We start from the raw sequence: 22,978 nt of genomic DNA on the forward strand, positions 1-22,978 counted from the left end.
GGAATGCCCTCTAAGAAATACTGATGTCAACTAAATAAGACAGGCAAATTAATAAAGATTCAAAAGCACACATCATGTATCTTAGTAGATTCCAGGTAAGTCCAAAAATGGACAATTTTTTAAAAAGATTCAAGAAACAGAAAAAATGGAATAGCATTATAACTTTAGATAAAGAGAATCAAGTATCTCAAATCTGAATGTATAAGAAAATGTAATAATATACCAAAAACAAAGCAACTGACAGGAAAATAATGTAAAATAAGTAATAAATTACAATAGATTATTATTAAATCATAGTCACAGAAATGATCACAAATGTACCTACACACTCTGAACAGTAAAATTATAAATTAGTATATAAAAATTTAATATGGAAAAATGCACATAGCCATATGTTGCTAGCAACTAAAGAAACAAATTTTAAAACGACTTCTAGACACCATTATGAACTGCATCAAACTAACAAAATATTGCTTAAAAAAAAAAATGCTCAGGGGCTTCCCTGGTGGCGCTAGTGGTTGAGAACCTGCCTGCCAATGCAGGGAACACGGGTTCGAGCCCTGGTCTGGGAGGATCCCACATGCCGCGGAGCAACTGGGCCCGTGAGCCACAACTACTGAGCCTGCGCGTCTGGAGCCTGTGCTCCGCAACAAGAGAGGCCGAGACAGTGAAAGGCCCGCGCACCACGATGAAGAGTGGACCCCGCTCGCCGCAACTAGAGAAAGCCCTCGCACAGAAACGACGACCCAACACTGCCAAAAATAAATAAATTAATTAAAAAAAAAAAAAAAAAAAAAATGCTCAACGTAGCGAATATCCTGCTCGGGCTGCGCTCTGGGCCACGGCGCAAGCACCGGAAGATGGGGCCGCCCGCCCATCCGCCCAGTGCCCCGGGTCCCCGCCCGCCGGCCACCCTGGCGTCCCCCGCGAGGCCCCAGAGTTGAGGGCCAAGCGGCCGCGGACGGCAGCGTAGAAGGCGAGAGGTAGAGATGATCTTCAAAATGAAGTCTCTTGAAAATGTTCAGTTCTCTGCAGGAACTACAAAAATGGAAGGAAAGAACATTTTCAAAACGAAATTGTTGCCACCGCAATGAAGAGTAGCCCCCTCTCGCCGCAACTAGAGAAAGCCCGGGCACAGCAGCGAGCCCGTGCCCAGCAACGAAGACCCAACGCAGCCAAAATAAATAAAATAAATTTTTTTAAAAAGAATTTCTTTCTAAAAAAAAAAACGGAATTGTTGTGAAAGTGTGTTTACAACGAACTGATACTATTGACAGGTTTTTTTTTTTCTTTTTAGCTAATAAAACACTTTAACAAGATTGTATTTATGGTCAAAGGAAACTGGACTAACCATGCGGCCGAAGACTTTTCCTGCCATGACCTACTCTGGGAACAGCCCGCAGCGGCTGCAGGAGATCTGTGAGGGGCTTGAAGCAGCCGCCCAAGACCCCCGCCCCAGGGCCGCCAGCAGGGCCGAGCAGTGACGCCCCGCTGGACGCCAAGGCCCTGGGGGGCCAGGCAGCAGCAGCAGCAGCAGACGAGGACAGACACGAAGTTCGCCTTACCAGAAAGCCCTGAGAGAAATCAGACACTCCTTGCTGCCCTTTGCTAATGAATTGGGCCCTTCAGCCGCCGCAGAAGTAAACCAACAAATGCTGCAGTAACTGGTGGACGTGGGCTGTGACCAGATGGGTGGACGCTCCCAGGAGGCTGCCCATCTGGGGTGCAAAGGAGACCAGCAGAGGTCCCTGCAGAGGGGTTTCTAGGCTACAAACCCAAGGCCCTTTCTGTGTCCCATTGCACTGTTTTCCACCTCCTCTCCAAAACCATCTTGTTAGCTGCTTTCCTTTTCAGGCAAGATCCAGAGATTTCTCAGCTCTCCTGAAATTGTGTCACATGCACTTTCTGTCCTGTCCCTGTGATGATGGGAAGGCTTTCCCACGTAGCGTTTTCCTTGGGGTTTATTTGGCTTATTCTGAGCTGTCATGGGGAAGAGACTGGCTTCCTTTGACCTGTGTTTGGTTTGTGCATTTTTTAACTCAGCTAAGGGTAAGGTTGGTTAACATGAGTTGGCTCTTTGCCTCTTTTTTCTCCTGTTTTAAAAGATAGCCATCTATGCTGTTAGAGGAGACGTAACTACATTAAGGGAATGAGAAAGACTAGAAAATAAAAAGCTTGAGAAATTAAAAAAAAAATGCTGGCAAAGATGATGGAATACAGATATACTTTAATAGTCTTAATGGCACTGCGTAAATTAGCCCAATTTTGTGGAAAGCAACATGACACCTATACAAACAGCAGTAACTATTTATTGAGCACTTAGGCAGGGCTCCAGAAACTTTACATAATCTTGAATTCTTAAGAATAAATAAATGTTTTAAAAGTTCCTTTATTTTACAAACAAGGAAACTAAGACTTTCAAAATAAATAAACCTATATGAGACTGAAGGCAAGATGCTACTTCATTGAAAACAAGGCCCTGCACGTTCCTTCTACCTCAGGGTCTTTGCCCAGAATGTTCCCTCACCCCAAAATACTCTATACACAAACACAGCCCTCCACAAATTAACACCTACACATCACAAATCTCAGCAACAATTTCACTTCCTCAAGAAAGGTCTTTATTACGTACCCATCCACCCACCAACCCACCTAGATCTGGTCCCCTTCTTATACTCTCTAAACCTATGAGTTTGTAACCGCACATGTATCTGAGTGTTTATTTCAATTAAAATGTGTCTCACCAATGCCAGTTCTGAAGGCAGGGATCATATCTAACCGTATACCACCGTAGGTATAACACAGAGCTGGGCACCTAGTAGGAATTCATTAATATTTGTTAAAGCAATGAATGCTAATTTACCTTAATTTAATCCAAAATTTTACTTAACCCAAGATATAATCCACAGTCCTCAAATCAAAACCATAAGCACTTTCCATGTACAAAACACTTCAACAGAACTATAATCATCCTTGTGTGACACAGCTGACAAATTCCCTTGTATTTACCCTCTGACCCAGCAATTCCACTTGAGAAAATTTATCTTACAGGAAAAACTCTCATATGTGAAATGGTATTCATACAAGTTTAATCAATGTGCCATTATTTGTAACAGCAAAAGATTGCAAACAACCTAAGTGTCCATAGATAAGAGATTGGATAAATAAATAAATAATTTAATAATTAAAAAAATAATCAAACATGGGGCTTCCCTGGTGGCGCAGTGGTTGAGAGTCCGCCTGCCGATGCAGGGGACAAAGGTTCGTGCCCCGGGTCCGGGAGGATCCCACATGCCGTGGAGCGGCTGGGCCCGTGAGCCATGGCCGCTGAGCCTGCGCGTCCGGAGCCTGTGCTCCACAACGGGAGAGGCCACAACAGTGAGAGACCCGCGTACCGCAAAAAAAAAAAAAAGTCAAACAATGGAACACTAGAACACTAAATATGTTCCATGGGGTCAGGAATTTTTGTCTGGCTTGTTGAACCCTAGAATCTACATTAGTATTGTTGGCACATAATGGACACTCAGTGTTGGCTTACTGAATGAATGAAAACTCTACAATCTCCCCCCCCCCACCAAAAAAAAAGAGTAAGAAGGCCCTTTACGTACTGATATAGAATGACCTCCAATGCAGTGACATGAAAATAGCAAGGTACAAAAGAATGCATACAGTATGCTGTTCTCTGGAAGAATAGATAAGGTAACAGTGATTGTGAGAGACAATCATATTATTTCCTTTTGTACCTTTAAAGCTGTGAATTACAATATTCTCCATTCACAATAATACCTTCGATATTAAATATCTGGACCAAAAAACTTGAAACAGCCTCCTTTCTGTTTACAATAATAATCTAGCTTTTTGTGTTAGATGCTATAGTTATTAAACTAAACATAATTTTATATTTTTATGGGTTTTGAAAACTATAAAACACACATATTATCATTCACAAACATTATCTCATTTGGCCCTTGCAACAACCCTGTGAAACAGGTTGTTTCTACCCCTGTTTTATGGAGAAGAAAACAGGCTGAAAGGAGTTAAATGACTTGACCAAGTGATACAGCTAGTAAGCTGTGGTCTCCCAACACAAACCCACCATTCATACATTTATTCAATACCAAATACATACAGTAGGCTCAGATAAGTACAAGTAGACCTGGGTTGCTGCCTTTTAAGAGCTTACAGTCTAGAAGGAGTGTGCTTTCCAATGCAGGGGATGTGGGTTCGATCTCCCTGATCGGGGAACTAAGATCCCACATGCCACAGGGCAACTAAGCCTGTGCGCTGCAACTACTAAGCCCATGCCACAACTAGAGAGAAGCCCGCGTGTCGCAATGTAGAGCCCGTGTGCTGCAACGAAAGATCCCATGTGCCGCAGCTAAGACCCGATGCAGCCAAAAATAAATAGATAAATATTTTTAAAACTTGTTAAAAAGAGCTTCCAGTCTAACTGGCATCAGTTAGACTGGCATCAGTTAGAATGGCATCAGTCAAATCGTCTGATCCCAAAAATATTATGATTATGAACTGTGATAAGAAATAAAAAGAGGGATTTCCCTAGTGGCGCAGAGGTTAAGAATCCGCCTGCCAATGCAGGGGACATGGGTTCGAGCCCTGGTCCAGGAAGATCCCACATGCCTCAGAGCAACTAAGCCCGTGAGCCACAACTACTGAGCCTGCACTCTAGAGCCCACGAGCCACAACTACTGAGCCTGTGTGCCACAACGACTGAAGCCCACATGCCTAGAGTCTGTGCTTCACAACAAGAAAAGCCACCGCAATGAGAAGCCCGCGCACCGCAAGGAAGAGTAGCCCCCACTCACCACAACTCCCACGCGCAGCAACGAAGACCCAACACAGCCAAAAATAAATAAATAAATTTATTTTTAAAAAAAGATGGCCTAGAGCAGCAATTATTATATCAGCAAGAAACCATATAAGCCTGGCTTTCAGATTTATAACAAGTACGTAGGAAAGAAGATATTTTGAAAATATGTATTTAGAGCATGACTGTCCAAACAGGATACCAATAAAGGTGTTCAAATTGTAAGAATATTAAGTGAAAATTCAGGGACTGGATAATCCAAAGCAGGTCAATAAAGAATCATACAAATCTGTGCTTAATGAGAAGTGGAGGCTGATTTATATTAGCTCATTTTAAAAGATGCTTCCTGGGACTTCCCTGGTGGTCCAGTGGATAAGACCCTGGGCTCCCAATGCAGGGAGCACAGGTTCCATCCCTGGTTGGGGAACTAAGATCCCGAACACTACCTGGAGTGGCCAAAAAACAAAATAAAAATAAAATAGGCCCCGAAGCAAACAGATTAGATTTCCATTTTTAAGAATCTGGCAAGGCATCAACTTGTTATTATATGTAATTTTCATTGTGATAGAGCTTACTTCTAACTGTACAGAGTTATTTCTTTAACCATTCAAAACAGAGAAGGGAGGTTTGGTTCAAAGAGTCTTTGAAGATTACAAAGGGAAAAAAAAACAAGAGATAAATACCTTACCACTATGCCAGTCTGTACCTTCTGAAACATACCTGCTCAACTTTCATATTCTTAATTCATCTTTACATGTTTTTCAAAACATCTGACCACTCTAAGGCATCTGACACTGCTGACTACCTTTCCTTAAAATTCTTCTCGGTTTCCTGTCACACTCTATCTTGGTTTTCTTCCTATTCTTGTCCATTCCTTCTCAGGCTGTTCTTTTCTCCACTCTACATTTAAATATATATTCTCCAGCACTTTGTTCTATCTAGATCTCTGTTATCTTTCAATTTATACTCCTCCTCCAGGGGCTACATCCATACTCACAGCTTTAGTTCCATGTATTCCAGATCTACGTACATACACTTAACTACTGGACATACAATCATCAAATCTTACACAATCTCCTTAAAATGTCAGGAATCTCTTCTCTCCATTCCCTCTATCATTACCTTGGTTCAGGTTCTAATTGTTTCTCTCTGACAGCAATGAATGACCTCTTCACTAGTCTCACCAGTACCAAGCTAGACAAGGCTAGTAATTAGTAAGCATTCTAAAATTTAAATGTGATCATGCTGCTCCCCTGCCAGAATTATTCAGCAGGTCCCTATGGCTTTCAGGAAGAAGTTCAAATTGGCTTTCACAGTAAATTCCTGCCAATGTCACTAAGCTCTATCTCTACCACACTCAATCTTTTGGCCAAACTTTGTAATCGGGATACAGTTTGTATCTGTAACCCCTCCTCACCTCTGCATATGCTGTAAACCTAATCAGGGTATTCCCCAACAATCGCTGAATACCAATTCTGACCTAAAGTATAACTTCATCCAGGAAATCTCTCCTAAACTCATAGGCTAATTTAGATACCTGCTCTCAAGGCTCACATAAATTCTCCTCCTCAGTTTCTTCCATACCAATCACATTCATGTATAGGTCTTCTCCATTAGACTATTACCATTCTCCAGAGAAAGAGCACTTTGTTTTGTTTTGGCCTCACGACCTGTGCGACCTTAGTTCCCCGACCAGGGATCGGACCAGGGATCAGACCAGGGATCGAACCAGTGCGGAGTCTTAACCACTGGACAGCCAGGGAAGTCCCACAGAAAGAGCACTTTGTATTCCCTGTACCTGACACACAGAAGGCATCTGACAATTGCTGTTTGAAGGAATGAATGAGGATTAAATGAGAATTTCTATTTTGGTAAAGTTATTCTAGTGATAATGAACTTGCTCCTTTTACTAGAATGGGCAAATCCTTCACTGCAGTTGAAATGGCACAGGGGCTGAAAGCTCTTATCACCTCATCTCTCACTATTCATGAACAAAAAATTAATTTTGTAGCTAAATATAAATTTGTTTAAAGGCACAGGTTTGTCCTCTGTGAAAAGGGAAAAGCAAATGACATTCTAAACTAGGTTATTTAAAACAGAATTCTATTTCCCCACCAAACTCCTCCCAATCAATACCCTGTTCCACCATTACCACCCTTTCCAAAGAAAACTTTTTCTTCCTCCACCTTAATTAACTGTTTAGCCAGAACCTTAGAGCAACTGTGTGTTCATTTGAGAGGGGACAATGCTGGTAAAGGAGGGGATGAAGGAGGGTGAGTAGTAAGTGTCCAGTTCTCTTAAGAAAACTTACTCCATGTTTTCTTTTCACATCCCAGCCCAGGGAGGTGATTTAAGAAAAGCCCTCAATAATCATCTTCACTCTCTTTTCCACAGCCTTGAGGTCAAGCCAAAACTACAGTTTGATTTAATAAAATGTCTCACAAGGGAAGTGAACTAGAGCGAACTGCATGGAATTTTGAGGGGGACTAGAGATTACAATGAGTTCTATGAGGTCAATCACCCAACAGGTAATTGAAATGATTCTGTCCAGAAAAGACCTACTGCCTCACTGTGCCCTCCCTTCCCTCCCTTTCTTCCACCCACTGCCAGCCCAAGCACAGAAAAGGCATCAAGTCATAATAAACACTAACAGATTAAAGACTAAAAGTATACACTGCTCCCTAAACATCTCAAGATATTTTTCTAACAATCTGCATTTGTTGCACCAAATGATAAAGGAATAAGATTGTCATTCATCTCCCGCAAGCGGCAAAAATATAACTGGCGTAACTGCTAGGTGAAAAGTCACATACTCTTGGGCTCACACAACCACTACCATTAGGAATAAGGTAGACAACAGTGCAGGGAAGACTGGGGATCGGAGTGAAAAGAGTGGGTCTCAAGAAACTGTAAGGAAGTTTGTGATTAAGAGCCCCAAATCCGAGCTTCCCTGATGGCGCAGTGGATTAGAGTCCGCCTACTGATGCAGGGGACACGGGTTCGTGCCCCGGTCCAGGAGGATCCCACATGCCGCGGAGCGTCTGGGCCCATGAGCCATGGCCGCTGAGCCTGCGCATCCGGAGCCTGTGCTCCGCAACGGGAGAGGCCACGGCAGTGAGAGGCGTACCGCAAAAAAAAAAAAAAGAACCCCAAATTCAACAATCCATTCTTTACAAAATTATAGAACACCCCCCCAAAAAAAAGGTCGAAGGAGAAATCGATTTAGAAACTTGTTCGACTCTTTTCAGCTATTTGTAAGCACACAGAACTTTCAAGCCTGGGTGTACTTTTTCAAATAGAGATTTCCAAGACTCACCTGCCAGAAATTCTTTATAAGTTTGTAATGGAGCCTGGGAATTGGCATGTTTACTTAAAAAGCTCCCCAGGGACTCTGATCAACAGCTAGGTGTGTCAGAAATGCTATACACCTTTACCAGAAGGGCTCCTTCTAACCCTTACGGACACCCTACGAGTCTATATTAATTATCGAAGTTCTTCCTAACAGCTCCAGGCCACCTCACCGAATCCCTCTGTGTTCTCCATCACCCCTAGGATTACTGCCTTAATTTCAGTTCATTCCTCACAACAGCGGTCTATCTTTCTCATCTCCACCCTTGTAGTAATCAAGTAATAAGCAGAAGAGTAAAACAAAGGGAAACTATCACTTCAATACCCGGAAATCCTGTCAGTTCTAACATATGAGGGAAGCAAACCCATTCTAGGCATTCCAACCTGCACTCAATTTTGAACGCATCGAAACACTTTCAAAGGTGGTCTGTGAAGCGGGTCTGAAAGGTTAAGTTAGAAGAGAGCTCCTCGATCTGTAAAGGATGGGCCAAGATTCTGAAAGGAAAAGGGAGACCTGAAAGCGGGGCGGGTCGGGGAGCCGGGCGAGCGGGCCGTGTGGGCACCTCCGGCCGGTTCTGACACTCGACACCCCAGCCTTCACTCAGGTTGCTAGGAAACAAAAAGGCTCCACGTTCCCGGCAATTCCTCCCGGGCCTGCAGGAGAAGACAGGGCCCTCGGGGCCCGAGGACGCCACGGGGACAGGCCTTGGCACTGCCCCGGGCACTGCCCCGGGGGCGCGGCAACGAGGCAGCTCCGGGGCCCGGGAGCTCCGGCTGAGGGGCCAGGCGCAGGGAGCGGGCCGGGAGTTAGGGGGGAGGGCGGGCTGGCCTCCGACCGGCCGCGAACGGGCCCTCGGCGCCGAGCGGCGCCCGGGGAGGCCGTGGCGGGCTCGGCTCCCGTCAGGCCGCAGCCCAGGGTCCGGGGCGGGGTGAGGGGCCTAAACGACCACCCGGCTCCGCGCGGGGGAGGGGGCGTCTACTCACACGTGCTGACAAGCCGCGGTCCGTACGGGCGTTTTGAGCACCTCCTGACAGACGGGGCAGTAGAAATCATCTTCGGTGTAGGACGTGGCCGCGGAGAGCTCCTCGGCCATGGCGGGAGATGGGGGATCGAGGATATGGCGGCGGCAGCGGCCCAGGTGGCGGCGTCTGCCCGGGTCCCGACTCCCTGCGTGAACCAGGAGGGGGCGGGGAATCGCGTCAGGAAGCGGCTCGCGCCAGGAAGGAGGCGGGGCCCTGGAGGGGCGGGGCCCGGCGGAGCCTGGCAGGGCCGGGCCGGGCCGGGCCGGGCCGGGCCGGGCGGGGCGGGGCGGGGCGGGACGGGACGGGGCGGGGCGGGGCGGGACAGAACGCCGAGACGTTACGGCCGTACGCGCCGGGCGAGGGTAAATCCCTGGGCTGCTGCTCTTGCCGGGGCAGGATGGGGAGGCGGCGCTGGGCGGGAGGCAGCGGCCGAAAGAGCGACCCCGCCCGAGGCCACTCCCTTACCTGGCTTCGCAAGGCAGACGCGACTCAGCCCTCTTCTGCGCCGCCGGCGTCATTTTCCCCGGCCTTTCGGCTCCTTTTCCCCACCCCCTCCTCGAGCCCCCCGCCCGCGCAGCCGGCTTTCGGCCGCAACCTACGGTTTCCCGCGGCTCCCCGCCCCGCCCCTACACTCCGCTTGCGTAGACGCTCACTTAGGTGAGCCAGCTTCACGGGCTAGCGTTGGTAGAGAAGCCGGGAGCCGTCCTCGGGCTTCTTGTCCAGCCGCTGCCGTCTTCGCCGCCGAGGCCGGGAGCGGAGTGGCCGGCGGAGTGTGCTGGGCTCACCGACCTTGAACAGGGCCGGGACCGAGGCTCATGGTGCACGTGGATCCCACAGCCCCCTCCAACTGCTGTCTCGTGGCATCGCGCTGCCTGCAGCCTGCCCCGCAGGTCACCGAACATAAGGCGGCGAGCGCGGGGCCGATGAGGGGGTGGAGGGCGGCCTCCATGGCAAACGGCCTGTGATGTATGCAGCAGCTTGTCACGTCAACAGCTGGGTGTTCACTGTACCCCCGGCTTCCCTACAGCAGGGCTCCCCTTTCGAGCCACTCCTATCAGATACATTGGGGTTTTCAGGAATTTTTCCTCAAAAAATAGCATTACATGATATTAAGTATTTGATCCTTATTGTTGCCCTTGTCAGAATGTTTGATTCATGTCAAGGTGTGTTATGTAATAATCCGTTATGGGATTTTAATCTTTCGGAGAGGAAAAATTAAAGCCCCCTTGAAAGGGTTTCAGCTTTAGACCTTCACACAGTGTGAGTGACAAGTTACAGTCGCAGATGCGGTTTTTCACCAACACCTTTGTTTTGTTGACAGCTCTGAAGAAGAATGAGGTGGAAGCGTGAACCTAGGCATTTCACCGTTATTCAATAATTTAAATGCTTTTTTGTTTGTTTGTTTTGGTTTGGTTTTGGCCATGGTGCATGTGGGAATCTTAGTTCCGGACCAGGGATTGAACCTGTGCCCCCTGCAGTGGAAGTGTGGAGTCTTAATCACTGGACTGCCAGGGAAGTCCCAAATGTTTCTTTTTTTTTTTTTTAATGGGCCCTTAATTCCGAGATATATCCACACAACTGATAGATCTATAAGGTGAGTTCACAACCACATGAATGGAGCTAAAGAAATCTAGAACATTATAAAGCATCCTCAATTTGCTTCAGAAAAGAAAAAGGTTTCATTACCATGCTTTGTTAAAGCTTTCCGCTATGAACAAAATGAATCATAAATAGAAGCCATTGAAAGGCCTAGTTAATTCAATTCTGTCGTTTATTTTCTACGGTGTCCTTGGCACTGTGTTAGATGTTATGCAGGTGTCATGAGCTTTGCTCTCAATTCATTTATACTCTTGGATATCTATCAAAATGAAAAGACAAAAAATGGTATTTGCCAAAGTATTAAATTTTTCATTAACAGTGACTATAATGAGGCTAGGAAGAAGAACGATTGGATTTGTATGGACTTAGAGAAAACCTCATGGAGGAAATGGGTCTTAATGTTCATCTTTAAATGACAGTTCCTAGAGTAATACTCACTGAATTATTTGTCCAATGAACAGCGGATTCCCTCCACCACCAAAGTACCTTTTGTATTTTTTTTTTCTTCCTTTCCTCCATAACAAGGTAGAGCAAGAAGGCTAATTTTAACTTCAGATTTCTTGGGAGGAGGAGGAGTACTTGATGTGGGGGCGGGTACTTAATCGCAGTAGTCCAGGTGCTTTTCAAATTCTCTTATAAAATGATTCTTGGATTCCAAATTTCACATTTTCAATAATATATTCCCAATCATATTTTACTTATTTTGACCACCTTAGGAAGTGGTATTTTCTGCTTACTAGAATGTTTCCCTTTACTCATTAAGAATCCTTAACCAGAACATTAATTTTGTGACTTATAATTTTACTTGCTTCATTCTTTCTCTGATGGCAGCCTTACTCATGCCCTAATCCAAACATGTTTGTATTACTTCTCATATACTCTGAGACTCAAATAAGCAGTTGACATACATGTAAGCATATAGTTGGCCATATGTGGAAATACATCAAAAATGTGGGTATAAGGAAAATGTAGTAACCCACTGAGAGTTAAGCTTAGAAAAATAAACCATAAATGCCAAAAGACACAATCTTCTGTCTTGGCAGCATTTCATACAAAAAACTACTTGATATTTTTATGGCAGCATCACAGATTTACTCCAATTACGTTCAGCTGTGTAAATAAAACCTCCTCAGTTTGGGGGCATAGGGGGAAAACCCTAAATGTTAGACCAGCTTTATAAACTTTGTTGAAATAATTTAAACATTTCCTTTAAGTTTAGGTTAAAACACTCAATCTGTTAATAGTCCATTTCCCTCGGTTGGCTCCCCTCAAAATGGCATCTGGAATAAGAGGAAGGACAAAGGGTAGCTGACATGAGTTTGAGACACAACTGGGGAATCTTGGTCCTGCAGGTCTCCTTTGAATTCTTGCTGGACTTTTCTGCAGAGAAGATAATTTTGGCTGCTCTCTAAAATGCAATGAGTCCTGGGCATTGTGCTGCTGGTACCTGCTGGTCAGGGCTACTCTGGCCTGTCTCGCCCGGTTCAAGGCCTTGTCCCCAGCGCTCATCTCTCCTCTCAACCTAACACACCTTTCTTCAACTTTTTGTTCCAACCATAATCCTGTTGATGAAAATTAATCAGTCGATCTAAGAAAGAAATGGAAAATTTTATTCGAGCCAAATTTGAGCATTATGACCTGGGAAGAGTATCTCAAAAAGCTTTGAGAACTGTTCTGCCTATTAGAAGTCAAGGCACAGTTTTATAAGTTTTTTGAGACAGAGGACAGTACATCAAATGACATTATTGACAGTTTACATAATCCAGATCTAAGTGTCATGTCATCATGGTGGGTCACGTGACCCCTTACAAGCTCAAGGAGTAACGTTATCTTTTAAAGAGTTGTCTTGTTGATGCTAAGGAGAACATCACTCTTTATGGTTCAACAGGTATTCCTGCTGATGGGGGAGGTTTGGTCGATGCATAATGCAGATACATGATGCACAGTGGTAGGAGAGAGGAAGCCAAAGGTCAGAGAAGAATTTTTTATGCTTACATTTTTGTCTTGCCATAAAATATGAATTTTATTTCACAATCCCTTGGACTGGAAAGAATGGACCTTTCCCCTTGCTGTTTATGGCTGATTGGGTTGATTGGGTGCTGCTCCCATATGTAAAACTCTTCAGTCAAGTCTACTAAGCCAGGTAATTAACATACTAAAGGGGGAGATAAGTGAATTTAGAAAATTAATTACTTTCTTTACAAAGCCTGGATTTGTCTTGTTATAAAACCTTCAAAGTTTTGCTGGTAAAAGTGACTGCCTTTGAAGAAGTGAACGGGGAAGCTGGGAGATGGAATAGAAGAGAGGCTTATCTTTCACTGTCTACCCTTCTGTATCTTTTTAAATTAGTACCATGTGCGGTGCTGACCTTCAGCTGCTTGGCAGCCGTGCAGGTGCAGCTCTTCTAGTCCTTTTCAGCCTGGCCCCTGATTGGTCAATAGTCTGTTCTGAATGGCCAGTGCCCATCTGGTTCCAGTTGTTAAATATTTTCTTTTTCTTTTAATTTTTTTTTTAAATTTTATTTATTTATTTATTTATGGCTGTCTTTACTTTGATTTTGGCTGTCTTTGTTGCTGTGCGCGGGCTTTCTCTAGTTGCGGCGAACGGGGCCTTCTCACTGCAGTGGCTTCTCTTGTGGAGCACGGGCTCTAGACGCACAGGATTTAGTAGTTGTGGTACACGGACTACAGTAGTTGTGGCTTGCAGGCCCTAGAGTGCAGACTCAATAGTTGTGGCTAGTGGGCTCAGTAGTTGTGGCGCACAGGCTTAGTTGCTCTGCGGCATGTGGGATCTTCCTGGACCAGGGCTCAAACCTGTGTCCCCTGCACTGGCAGGCAGATTCTTAACCCCTGTGCCACCAGGGAAGTCCAAATATTTTCAATATTACTCCTGATCATGTACATAAATAACCTATTCACTGAAGGCATATAATTTAATTGTTTAAGCTTGTTTTGGAAATGTTCTTATTTTCCAAAAAAAAAAAGCAAAGTTCTTTACATTCCTGTTAAATTAATACTAATTTCTTCTTTTCCCCTCTTCACCCCAGCACGTGCGCACACACACACACACACAGGCAGATGGATGCCTCAGGCTAAGTAAGAAGGAGTTCAAGTGAATAAAAATGTGAAAGGGAAACCATAATAGGCACCATGTTCCTATCAACAAGCATTTTTTTTTTTGGCCTCACTGCACAGCTTGCAGGATCTTAGTTCCCCAACCAGGGATTGAACCCACACCCTCAGCAGTGAAAGCACAGAGTCCCAACCACTGGACCACCAGGGAATTCCCAACAAGCATTCATAAATCCTACTTCCATCCCCCACTCTAACAAATCATGATTTTTGTTTAGGTAGCTTCTATTTTTCTCCCAGCTCTATCTTTTAGGAGGTAACCCTTATTCTCAGCTCAAGGGGGAAACCCATGATTGAGATGAGCCAATCTGGATGGGTTATTTCTTCTTACACATTTAGGCCTGGGCCTGTGACTCAATTATGATCAAGGAGGTGTGACAGGAATTCTTCTGAGGGGCTTCAGCAAGTGCTTTCCTTTGCTGATCAAAAAACAAATAGGAATAAACAATTCCATGCTACTTCTGGATGTTTTTCTGTCTATCTACGCTGCCTGAAACTCTGCAACCATCATGAAACCATGAAAAGAACAAGCCAGAGGATAAGCCAAAGGACTGAAGATGTCAGAGCTGAAAGATTGAAGAACGGAGGTCCTTGATGTAATTGACCATTAATCTCATCAGCCCTGAAACCGCCCTACAGTGAAGTCTTCACCACTGGACTGCCGGGGAATTCCCTACCCTACCTCCTGTTAAACCTTTCTAATAGTTTAAGCCATTCTCAGTTGGCTCTTTTGTTATTTGTAGCTCAGAGTATCTGACCTAGGTATTTGCTTAATGACTACCAGATCTGTTCCCCCTGCACTGCCCCCCTCAGTCCTCTATTCTGCTCTGTATTGCTGGAGTTAACCCTTGCAAACTGTATCCCATTTTCCCTTACCAACTGACTTCTTGCTATATTCAGCCAGTGGGAGGCATTGAAGAGAAACTGGAAGGGAGAAGTCAAGGTATTTCTCCCTCTGTGATATTGTGATTTATAATAAGAAATATATATTTGGTCTTTGTTCCTGTTTTGGGCACAGAGCTCTCCTAAAAACCTTTTGAATTTCCTAATTGATAAGAACAGTAAAGGTATCTTTTTTAATTTTTTTTTTTTTTTTTTTTTTTTTTGCTGTACGCGGGCGGGCCTCTCACTGTTGTGGCCTCTCCCGTTGCGGGGCACAGGCTCCGGATGCGCAGGCTCAGCAGCCATGGCTCACGGACCCAGCCACTCTGCGGCATGTGGAATCTTCCCGGACCGGGGCACGAACCAGTGTCCCCCGCATCGGCAGGCGGACTCTCAATCACTGCGCCACCAGGGAAGCCCAAGGTATCTTTTTTTATGTTACTAAGGTGACTTTGGGAAAGCCCCAGAGGTTGGAGGTTGGTCTCCAGAGGAACCAACCAAGTGCTTAAAGGGTTGGAACTTTTAGTACCATACCCAGACCTCCAGGGAGAGAGGGGCTGGAGTTTGAGTTCCCTCACCAATGGTTAATGATTTACTCAATGATGCCTCTGTAATGAAGCCTACGTAACAACCCCAAAGGACAGGGTTTAGAGAGCTTCTGACTTGGTGAACACATGGAAACTGAGGAAAGTGGCCTGGTTAGAGAGCATGGAAGCTCTGCATCCTTTCCCCCATCCTTAGCCCTACACATCGCTTCATCTGGTTGTTCCTGAGTTGTACATATCCTTTTATAATAAACCAGTAATCTAGTGAGTAAACTGCTTTCCTGAGTTCTGTAAGCCACTCTAGCAAATTAATCAAACCCAAGTAAGGAGTAGTGGGAACCTCTGATTTATAGCTAATGGGTCAGAAGCACAGGTGACAACCTGGACTTTTGATTTGGTGTCTGAAGTGGGCAGGGGGATGGGCAGTCTTGTAGGACTGAGCCCTTAACCTGTGGGATCTGGCACTATATTCAGGTAGGTATCAGAATTGAGTTGAATTGTAGGACTCTCAGCTGATATCTGAGACTTGTTTAGCATATGGGAAACACCCCCCTACACACACGCATTGCAATTGGGTGACAGAATTTAACACTCTCTTTGCTTCTGGCAGTGGCCTCATTTCTTCCATGTTTCTGAAACTGTGGACCTCAGATTGGGACTTGAACCCACCATCTTTTCATCGAGATCACACACGTGGTCTCAGGTCTTAATGAAGCTCAGGTTCTTTTTTGTTTAAATTTATTTATTTATTTAGGCTGCTCTGGGTCTTAGTTGCAGCATGGGGACTTCTTAGTCATGGCATGCAGGCTTCTTGGTTGCGGCATGCATACAGGATCTAGTTCCCCGACCAGGGATGAATCTGGACCCCCGGCATCGGGAGTGAGGAGTCTTAACCACTGGACGGCTAGGGAAGTCCGAAGCTCAGGTTCTTGATGTCTCATCACAGAAAGAATCCAGTGACAGACAAAGTGATAGGTAAGAAGAGGATGTATTTAGAGAGAAACACGCTCCACAGACAGAGTGTAGGCCATCTCAGAAGGCGAGAGGCACAGAAATATGGCATGGTTAGTTTTTATGGGCTGGATAATTTCATAGGCTAATGAGGGGGAGGATTATTCCAACTATTTTGGGGAAGGGGTGGAGATTTCCAGGAATTGGGCCACCCCCCACTTTTTGATCTTTGATGGTTGGCCTCAGAACTGTCATGGTGCTGGTCTCTCTCTCTCTCTCTCTCTCTCTCTCTCTCTCTCTCTTAGCTTATGCTAATGTATTACAATGAGCATATAATGAGGCTCAAAGTCCAATGGAATTCAAATCTTCTGCCATCTTGGATCTAGTTAGTTCTAACCAGTTTTTGTCATGTCCTATGGCTATATCCTTCTTTTAAAGGTTGTCCCCTGCCTCCTTCCCTCCTGTTTCAGTTCCAGCTTCTGGGAGACCACCCTTCCTTCTATGATCCTGGTTCCTGCTGGACAGTCCCTGCCTTTTCTCAGTGGCTTCTGTGTTTGCCTTGCTATCACACTTGGTCTTTCAGCAATTCTGACATCTTTGTAATTAATTTTCTGTATTAAACATTTTCTTTTGAACTACTTATTGAGAGCTTTGTTTCCTGACTGGACCCTGACCCATTTCCTAACTGAATCAACACTTTAGAAGGACAAGGGGAAGGTAAAGGAGAAAAAAACACTGCAAAAGTGGTTCTACTTCCCAGAACAGAAGGGACTGAGTTACTTTCCATTGCAAGTTTAAATTCCCTCCTCACAGCTCTGCAAATTAGCACAAATGGAAACTCAAAAGTGAGATCTAATTAAACATAGAAAATAAAGGAATTCACCTTTTTAGTCTACCCTGGTTTGGGACAGTTAAATTTCAACTCCTTCATAAATGTCATTATAAATATGCATTTTCATGCTATTTACCTTACATTTAATTCCATATCAGCAGCATTTTTATGTACTATTATACAGCTGTCGTTTTAAATAATATTCCTATTAGTAACCCCATTGGGCCTATGTATCCTGTGAAGTAAAACCTCCATGTTACAAATCGATTAACATAGAGGTGTGTATAGTCCCAACTTGAGACTGTCACAGTTTCAAGAATATGGAATTGAGATCCCTATATTCTAGTCAGTCTCCATTAAGTGCATTAATGTTGCCTGAAAACTGGGTTCGCCTCTTGGTGGATATCTAGCCAATAGACACAACCAAGCCAAAGGTTGGGAGAAGGAAGGACTTATTACTTGCAACAAGTAAGGAGAACACCAGGGATCTCTCCTAAAGCACTGTCTACCTGAACAGCAAAATTGGGGAAGTTTTAAGCTAAGGGTACATGCATATTCGTGAAGGGGCTTGAGCAGAGGAGAATTCAGCATAGAATTGGGGCAAAGGTTGACAGAGTCCAAGATTTAGTTGATTGAAGTCAAGAGGGTCAACATCACATTTCTTCCATCCTGCACCTGGTCAGGGCGGGGCAGGGTGGGGGTGCTTAGTTCCTGCAGCACTGAAAGATATATTATTATGTATATCCCTTGAGGAGGAACTAGGACTCTGTTTTATCACTGTGCTTTTCTCTCTTCCTGAATTCCTTTGTTCCCTTATGATCATTAATACTGAGACCTGTTCAAGGGCAAGCTTTGTGGCCAGGCTCAGATCACAAAATGTCTGAGACCAAAATGGCTTCTCTTATGTCAAGAAAGCAGTTCCTGGTTCTCTTTCTCCGGAGACGCCCTTATTTATCTGCTTACATTAACTTGGAAGGTATGTTAACAGGAGCTGTGGGGCAGCCACCTCCTTCCTTCCCCAGGCGTAGAAAGCCAATCTGTAGAGAGCAAACCAGCAGTGAAAAACATATTCTGAATGCAGCTAAAGTTGTTTCACTGGATAGACTATGTTGTCCTCAGAGGCAGAGCTATAGATTAGACCAGAAATGGCAAGAGATTTCAACAAATCAACTCACATTCCAAATTTTCTTTGACGATGTTTGGGAGAAAGTTATAGAAGAAAAAGATTCCTCTCCCCGTCCTTTGTCCTCCTACCCACCTCCTCCCTTCCTCCTCTTCCCTTTTTCTTTTTCCTTTTTTGCTTTCATTTACTTCACACATTTATTGACATCTTCTGTGCATTGTTCGGTTCTGGGCTCACAGCCAGGACAAAGGCAACTATTACAAGATTAGTTCTAGTATAACAGTGGAGGCAAAAGCTTCACACCAGTTTTTAAAAGCAAACAAAGCCTAATTTTTAGGGAACTAGAAGAACAGTTCAGAACATAACCACTCTTCTTTCTGTTCTTAAAGTTAATTATTCCAGCCATTTCCCCCTCAATACATATGCATTTGTACTTCCTCAAAAGGAGACAATGTAAAGCCCCTTCCAGCTGTGCTTCTAGAGGCAATGTCACAAGACTACTATATTTTCCAGTGCAATATCTCTTACTTCTTCCTTTAGTTGAGTCTTAATCTGGTCCAGTTTTGTTTGTTTGCTTTTGTTTGTTTGTTTTGGCCGTGCCCCACGGCTTGTGGGATTTTAGTTCCTCCACCAGGGATTGAACTCGTGCGCTTGGCAGTGAAAGCTCAGAGTCCCAACCACTGGATGGCCACGGAATTCCCCTGGTCCAGTTTTAATATCTCATCATCCTGCAGTGTTGTTTTTTTTAAAATTAATATTTTGCCACATTTGCTTTCTCACTCTCTGCATACGGTAATGAATTTTTAAAAATATTTATTTATTTAGGTTGTGCCAAGTTTTAGTTGAGGCATGCACGTGGGATCTAGTTCCCCAACCAGGGATCGAACCTGGGTCCCCTGCATTGGGAGTTTGGAGTCTTACCCACTGGACCACCAGGGAAGTCCCATCCTGCAGTCTTAGGCTAAATCATAAATGTAATCCCTATCAACCACCTCTCATGTGCCACAATGCAAAACAAATACAACTACAATAAGAATTTCCATTTAGAACGTGGAGAAAGGAGAAGGAACCATAGAATATGTACCGTCTGCTGTTGGACAGAGTTAATGAAGCAAAGCAGAGAACAACTGAGTCTCATGGTTGACTTGAGAGTGGTGAGAATCCCGTTGTCAATGAATCTGGCTCTCTGATATTACCTGCTGGGATAATTACTGTTGCCAGGGGAACACCTAAAAGGACATTAGCATAGACTAGCCTGTCTAAGGAGAAGGAAGGCGTCTATCTCATTTGCAATTCATTTTTTTGTTAAAGGTATTGGGGTACCAAAATGAGACTCTTCTTGAGACTCTAAGGAATTAGGACATTCTGCCTTATTGATTTTATTTTTATTTATTTTTAAAAATCAGCTTTATTGAAGTATTATTTATGTATGATAAAATGTACCTACTTTGATGAATTTTGGTAAATGCTGCCCTGTTGATTTTAATGAATCACAGGCCTGTCACAGGTTGGGTTTCTGCTGGTGCTACATTTCTGATAAAACTGCAGTCATCTGTTTATCAGTTTCATTTTAGGGGAACTTCCTCACAGTAAACACCAAAAAATATGTCAGGTCATGGGGCTGCTAAATTGAAGACAAGACTGGGCGACCCTCAGATTTTCTATTTGTTAGCAGCAACTTTGGGGATAACACATATCCAGGGCACTCTGTTTGACAAACTTTGTCTTAGGACAGTGTAGATGGAGAAACTGGCTGGGCTGGCAGAGAACTCTTGCTCTCTGTCTTCTAGAATATCACTCTACCCCCCAGACTGAATTCCAGTCCAATATGCTTTGCCATGGCATTGCCATCCTGTTTGCCAGGAGGGGAGCCAGTGTGTGGCACTGTGGTACAGCTCAGCAAGGCAGGGTACCCCAAATCCTCCATTCATTCCTCCCCCGTGGCCAGGATCTCACCCTTTCTCAGTCAACGCTGTAATCTTATGCACAGAAAGGGAAGTGAATCAGGGAACTCGAGCTCTTCACTTTGGTCCAGCAGATGATTACTTTCTTGAGTTGGACCTCAGCATTCTCACTTTCCAATTCTTCTTTTTCTCTACCTGCATCCAGGAAAGTCTCAATGAGAGCATGCAAATTTCTTGTTGTACTTTATTGAAGGTACTCAGGAAAATGTAACAGTATCTGATTTTCAGTCTGGGTCCAATCAGGAAAGAGATTTGAACCAACAATTATTTGAACAGAGAAAGTTTAATATGAAGAATTTTTAACTCTACTAGGGGATTAACATGAGAAGTAAAGGGGGAGGGGATAAATTGGGAGATCGGGATTGACATATACACACTACTATAGGTAAAATAGAAAACTAATAAGGACCTACTGTATAGCACAGGGAACTCTACTCAATACTCTGTAATGGTCTATATGGGAAAAGAAGCTAAAAAAGAGTGAACATATGTATATGTATAACTGATTCTCTTTACTGTACCCCTGAAACTAACACCACATGCTAAATCAAATATACTCCAACAAAAATTAAAGTAAAAACAGAGAACTCTAAAGAATATACAGTTGAGTGCTCGCTTCAGCAGCACATGTACTAAAATCAGAACAATACAGAGAAGATTAGCATGGCCCCTGTGCAAGGATGACACTCGAATTCATGATGCATTCCGCATTTAAAAGAAAAAAATAATAATACAGGGTTGAGATAGAGTACCCAAAGAAGGACTCTACCTCCACCCCCAGACCTTTTTCCAGACCTTGCTGGAGAAGGGCCCAGCTGTGGCTCGCAGGATGGCAGAGAAGTCACTGTGGTGCCATGCTGTTGGAACTTGCTGGAAGTCTGTCCTCTAGTTTGCTTCAGGCAAACTCTTCCCTCCTGGCGGTCCCCAAAGGCGAAATTATTTAAGCTCAGGATATTTAGTGTGAAAAACAACAACAGTGTTGTCAAACCCAAATTCCTGTGCCTGGTGCACAGTGAGACCAAACAAGCAAAAACATCAGAGTTTGGAGCAGAGAAAGGTTTGTTGCAGAGCCAAGCAAGGAGACGGACAGCTCGAGCTCAAAAAGCCCAAACTCCCTTATGGTTTTCAGGGAAGAGTTTTTATTGGCAAAATTTGGGGGGAGGGCTGCAGGGTGTATGACTTTCTTCTGATTGGTTGGTGGTAAGGTAACAGGGTGGCGTTCCAGGAATCCCAATTATCAACCTTCTGGCTCCAGTCATTCTGGTGTCCACATGCTTGTGCCCAGCCTGAAGTTACCATCCTCCACACTGAATGGGGGCCTTAGTTTCTGTAGAAGAGCTCAGAGATATATACCAGACTGCTATGCATATCCCCCCCTAGGAGGAACCAGAACTCTGCCCCATCGCTGCACTATTCTTTCTGACTGCTTTTCCTTTGTTTCTGCATTCCCTCATTTCCCTGATTAGTAACAGTTTGAATCTGCCCTTTGGAACTCAAAGCAGGTCTAAGAGGCTGAAGTCTTTTTCCTACAAACAAGAAATGGGGAGACACAGAAAGGCTATTGTACCTGGGAGGGTCCCACAGGATCCTGCTCGGTTTCAACAGTACCCATAACAAAAACAAGAACTGCCGTCTCATCTTAAGAGTTCCATCAATATTCCTATAAAGAAGTGATGCTAACTCAGACTGGCAACTCAAATCAGTAAATATCTAAGAGAATGTACAACTGCAAATGGGGGAAAAAACAAACAAAGCTGTGTGCTCTAAGATTCATCAGAAGTCTGGAGAGAGACCTGGGGGTGGGGAAACAAAAGCAACAGGGAGAAGCATTGTTCAGTCTCTATACTTACATACTTTATTTTTGAAACCTCAAGGGCTTCACCAGTGACATGATACTTCTTTCCTAAATTTCACCAACAATTGTAATTTCCCAAACTGGGAGACATGGAACTATATATTTGGCATATAAATTGGTATTTGGTTTACCCACATACCAATTTTGTTTGTTTGTTTGTTTACTGTGGTTAAAGAAAAGAAGCATAAAATTTTCCATTTTGGGCTTCCCTGGTGGCGCAGTGGGTAAGAATCCGCCTGCCAATGCAGGAGACATGGGTTTGAGACCTGCTCCAGGAAGATCCCACGTGCCATGGAGCAACTAAGCCCGTGCACCACAGCTACCGAGCCCGTGTGCTACAACTACTGAAACCCACGTGCCTAGAGCCCATGCTCCACAACAAGAGAAGCCACCACAATGAGAAGACTGCAGTGCAACGAAGAGTAGCCCCCACTTGCCGCAACTAGAGAAAGCCCGCGTGCAGCAACGAAGACCCTATGCAGCCAAAAATAAATAAATAAAATAATTTTTAAAAAAATTTTCCATTTTAACCATTTTTTAACTGTACGATTCAGTAGTGTTAACTATATGTACCTTGTTATGCTGTGCAACAGGTCTCTAGAACTTTTTCATCTTGCAAAACTGAAACTCTATATCCATTGAATAATTCCTCTTTTCACCCTCCCTCTGCCCCCTGGCAACAACCATTCTATTTTCTTTAGGAAAAAAAATTTCGTTACAAATTTTTGGCCGTGCCACGTGGCTTGCAGTTTCTTAATTCCCCAACCAGGGATTGAACCCGTGCCCCCTGCAACGGAAGTGCAGAGTCTTAACCACTGAACCGCTAGGGAATCCCCCTAAGGTAGTTTTAAAATCAAAAAGCCTTGAGACTGAAAGTTCTGGAGAGCACGCTCTTGAAAT

General features: G+C 44.3%; 1 protein-coding gene and 1 non-coding gene across 3 annotated transcripts in view; one reads left to right on the forward strand and one right to left on the reverse strand.

The window, feature by feature from the left end:
• Positions 1-9,267, reverse strand: part of RNF138 (ring finger protein 138) — a 41,238-nt gene extending 31,971 nt beyond the window's left edge. For both annotated transcript variants that reach the window (XM_065890206.1, XM_065890205.1), the window contains exon 1: positions 9,158-9,267. In XM_065890206.1, coding sequence (XP_065746278.1) covers positions 9,158-9,267 — 110 coding nt within the window. The remainder of the gene's footprint in view (positions 1-9,157) is intronic.
• An 11,564-nt stretch (positions 9,268-20,831) lies between these two features.
• On the forward strand, positions 20,832-20,938 carry LOC136133346 (U6 spliceosomal RNA). Its single transcript, XR_010656496.1, has one exon. It is a non-coding gene; the product is annotated as a U6 spliceosomal RNA (small nuclear RNA).
• The last annotated feature ends 2,040 nt before the right edge of the window (positions 20,939-22,978 follow it).

Source organism: Phocoena phocoena, chromosome 13 (assembly GCF_963924675.1).
Source record: "Phocoena phocoena chromosome 13, mPhoPho1.1, whole genome shotgun sequence".
NCBI lineage: Eukaryota > Metazoa > Chordata > Mammalia > Artiodactyla > Phocoenidae > Phocoena > Phocoena phocoena.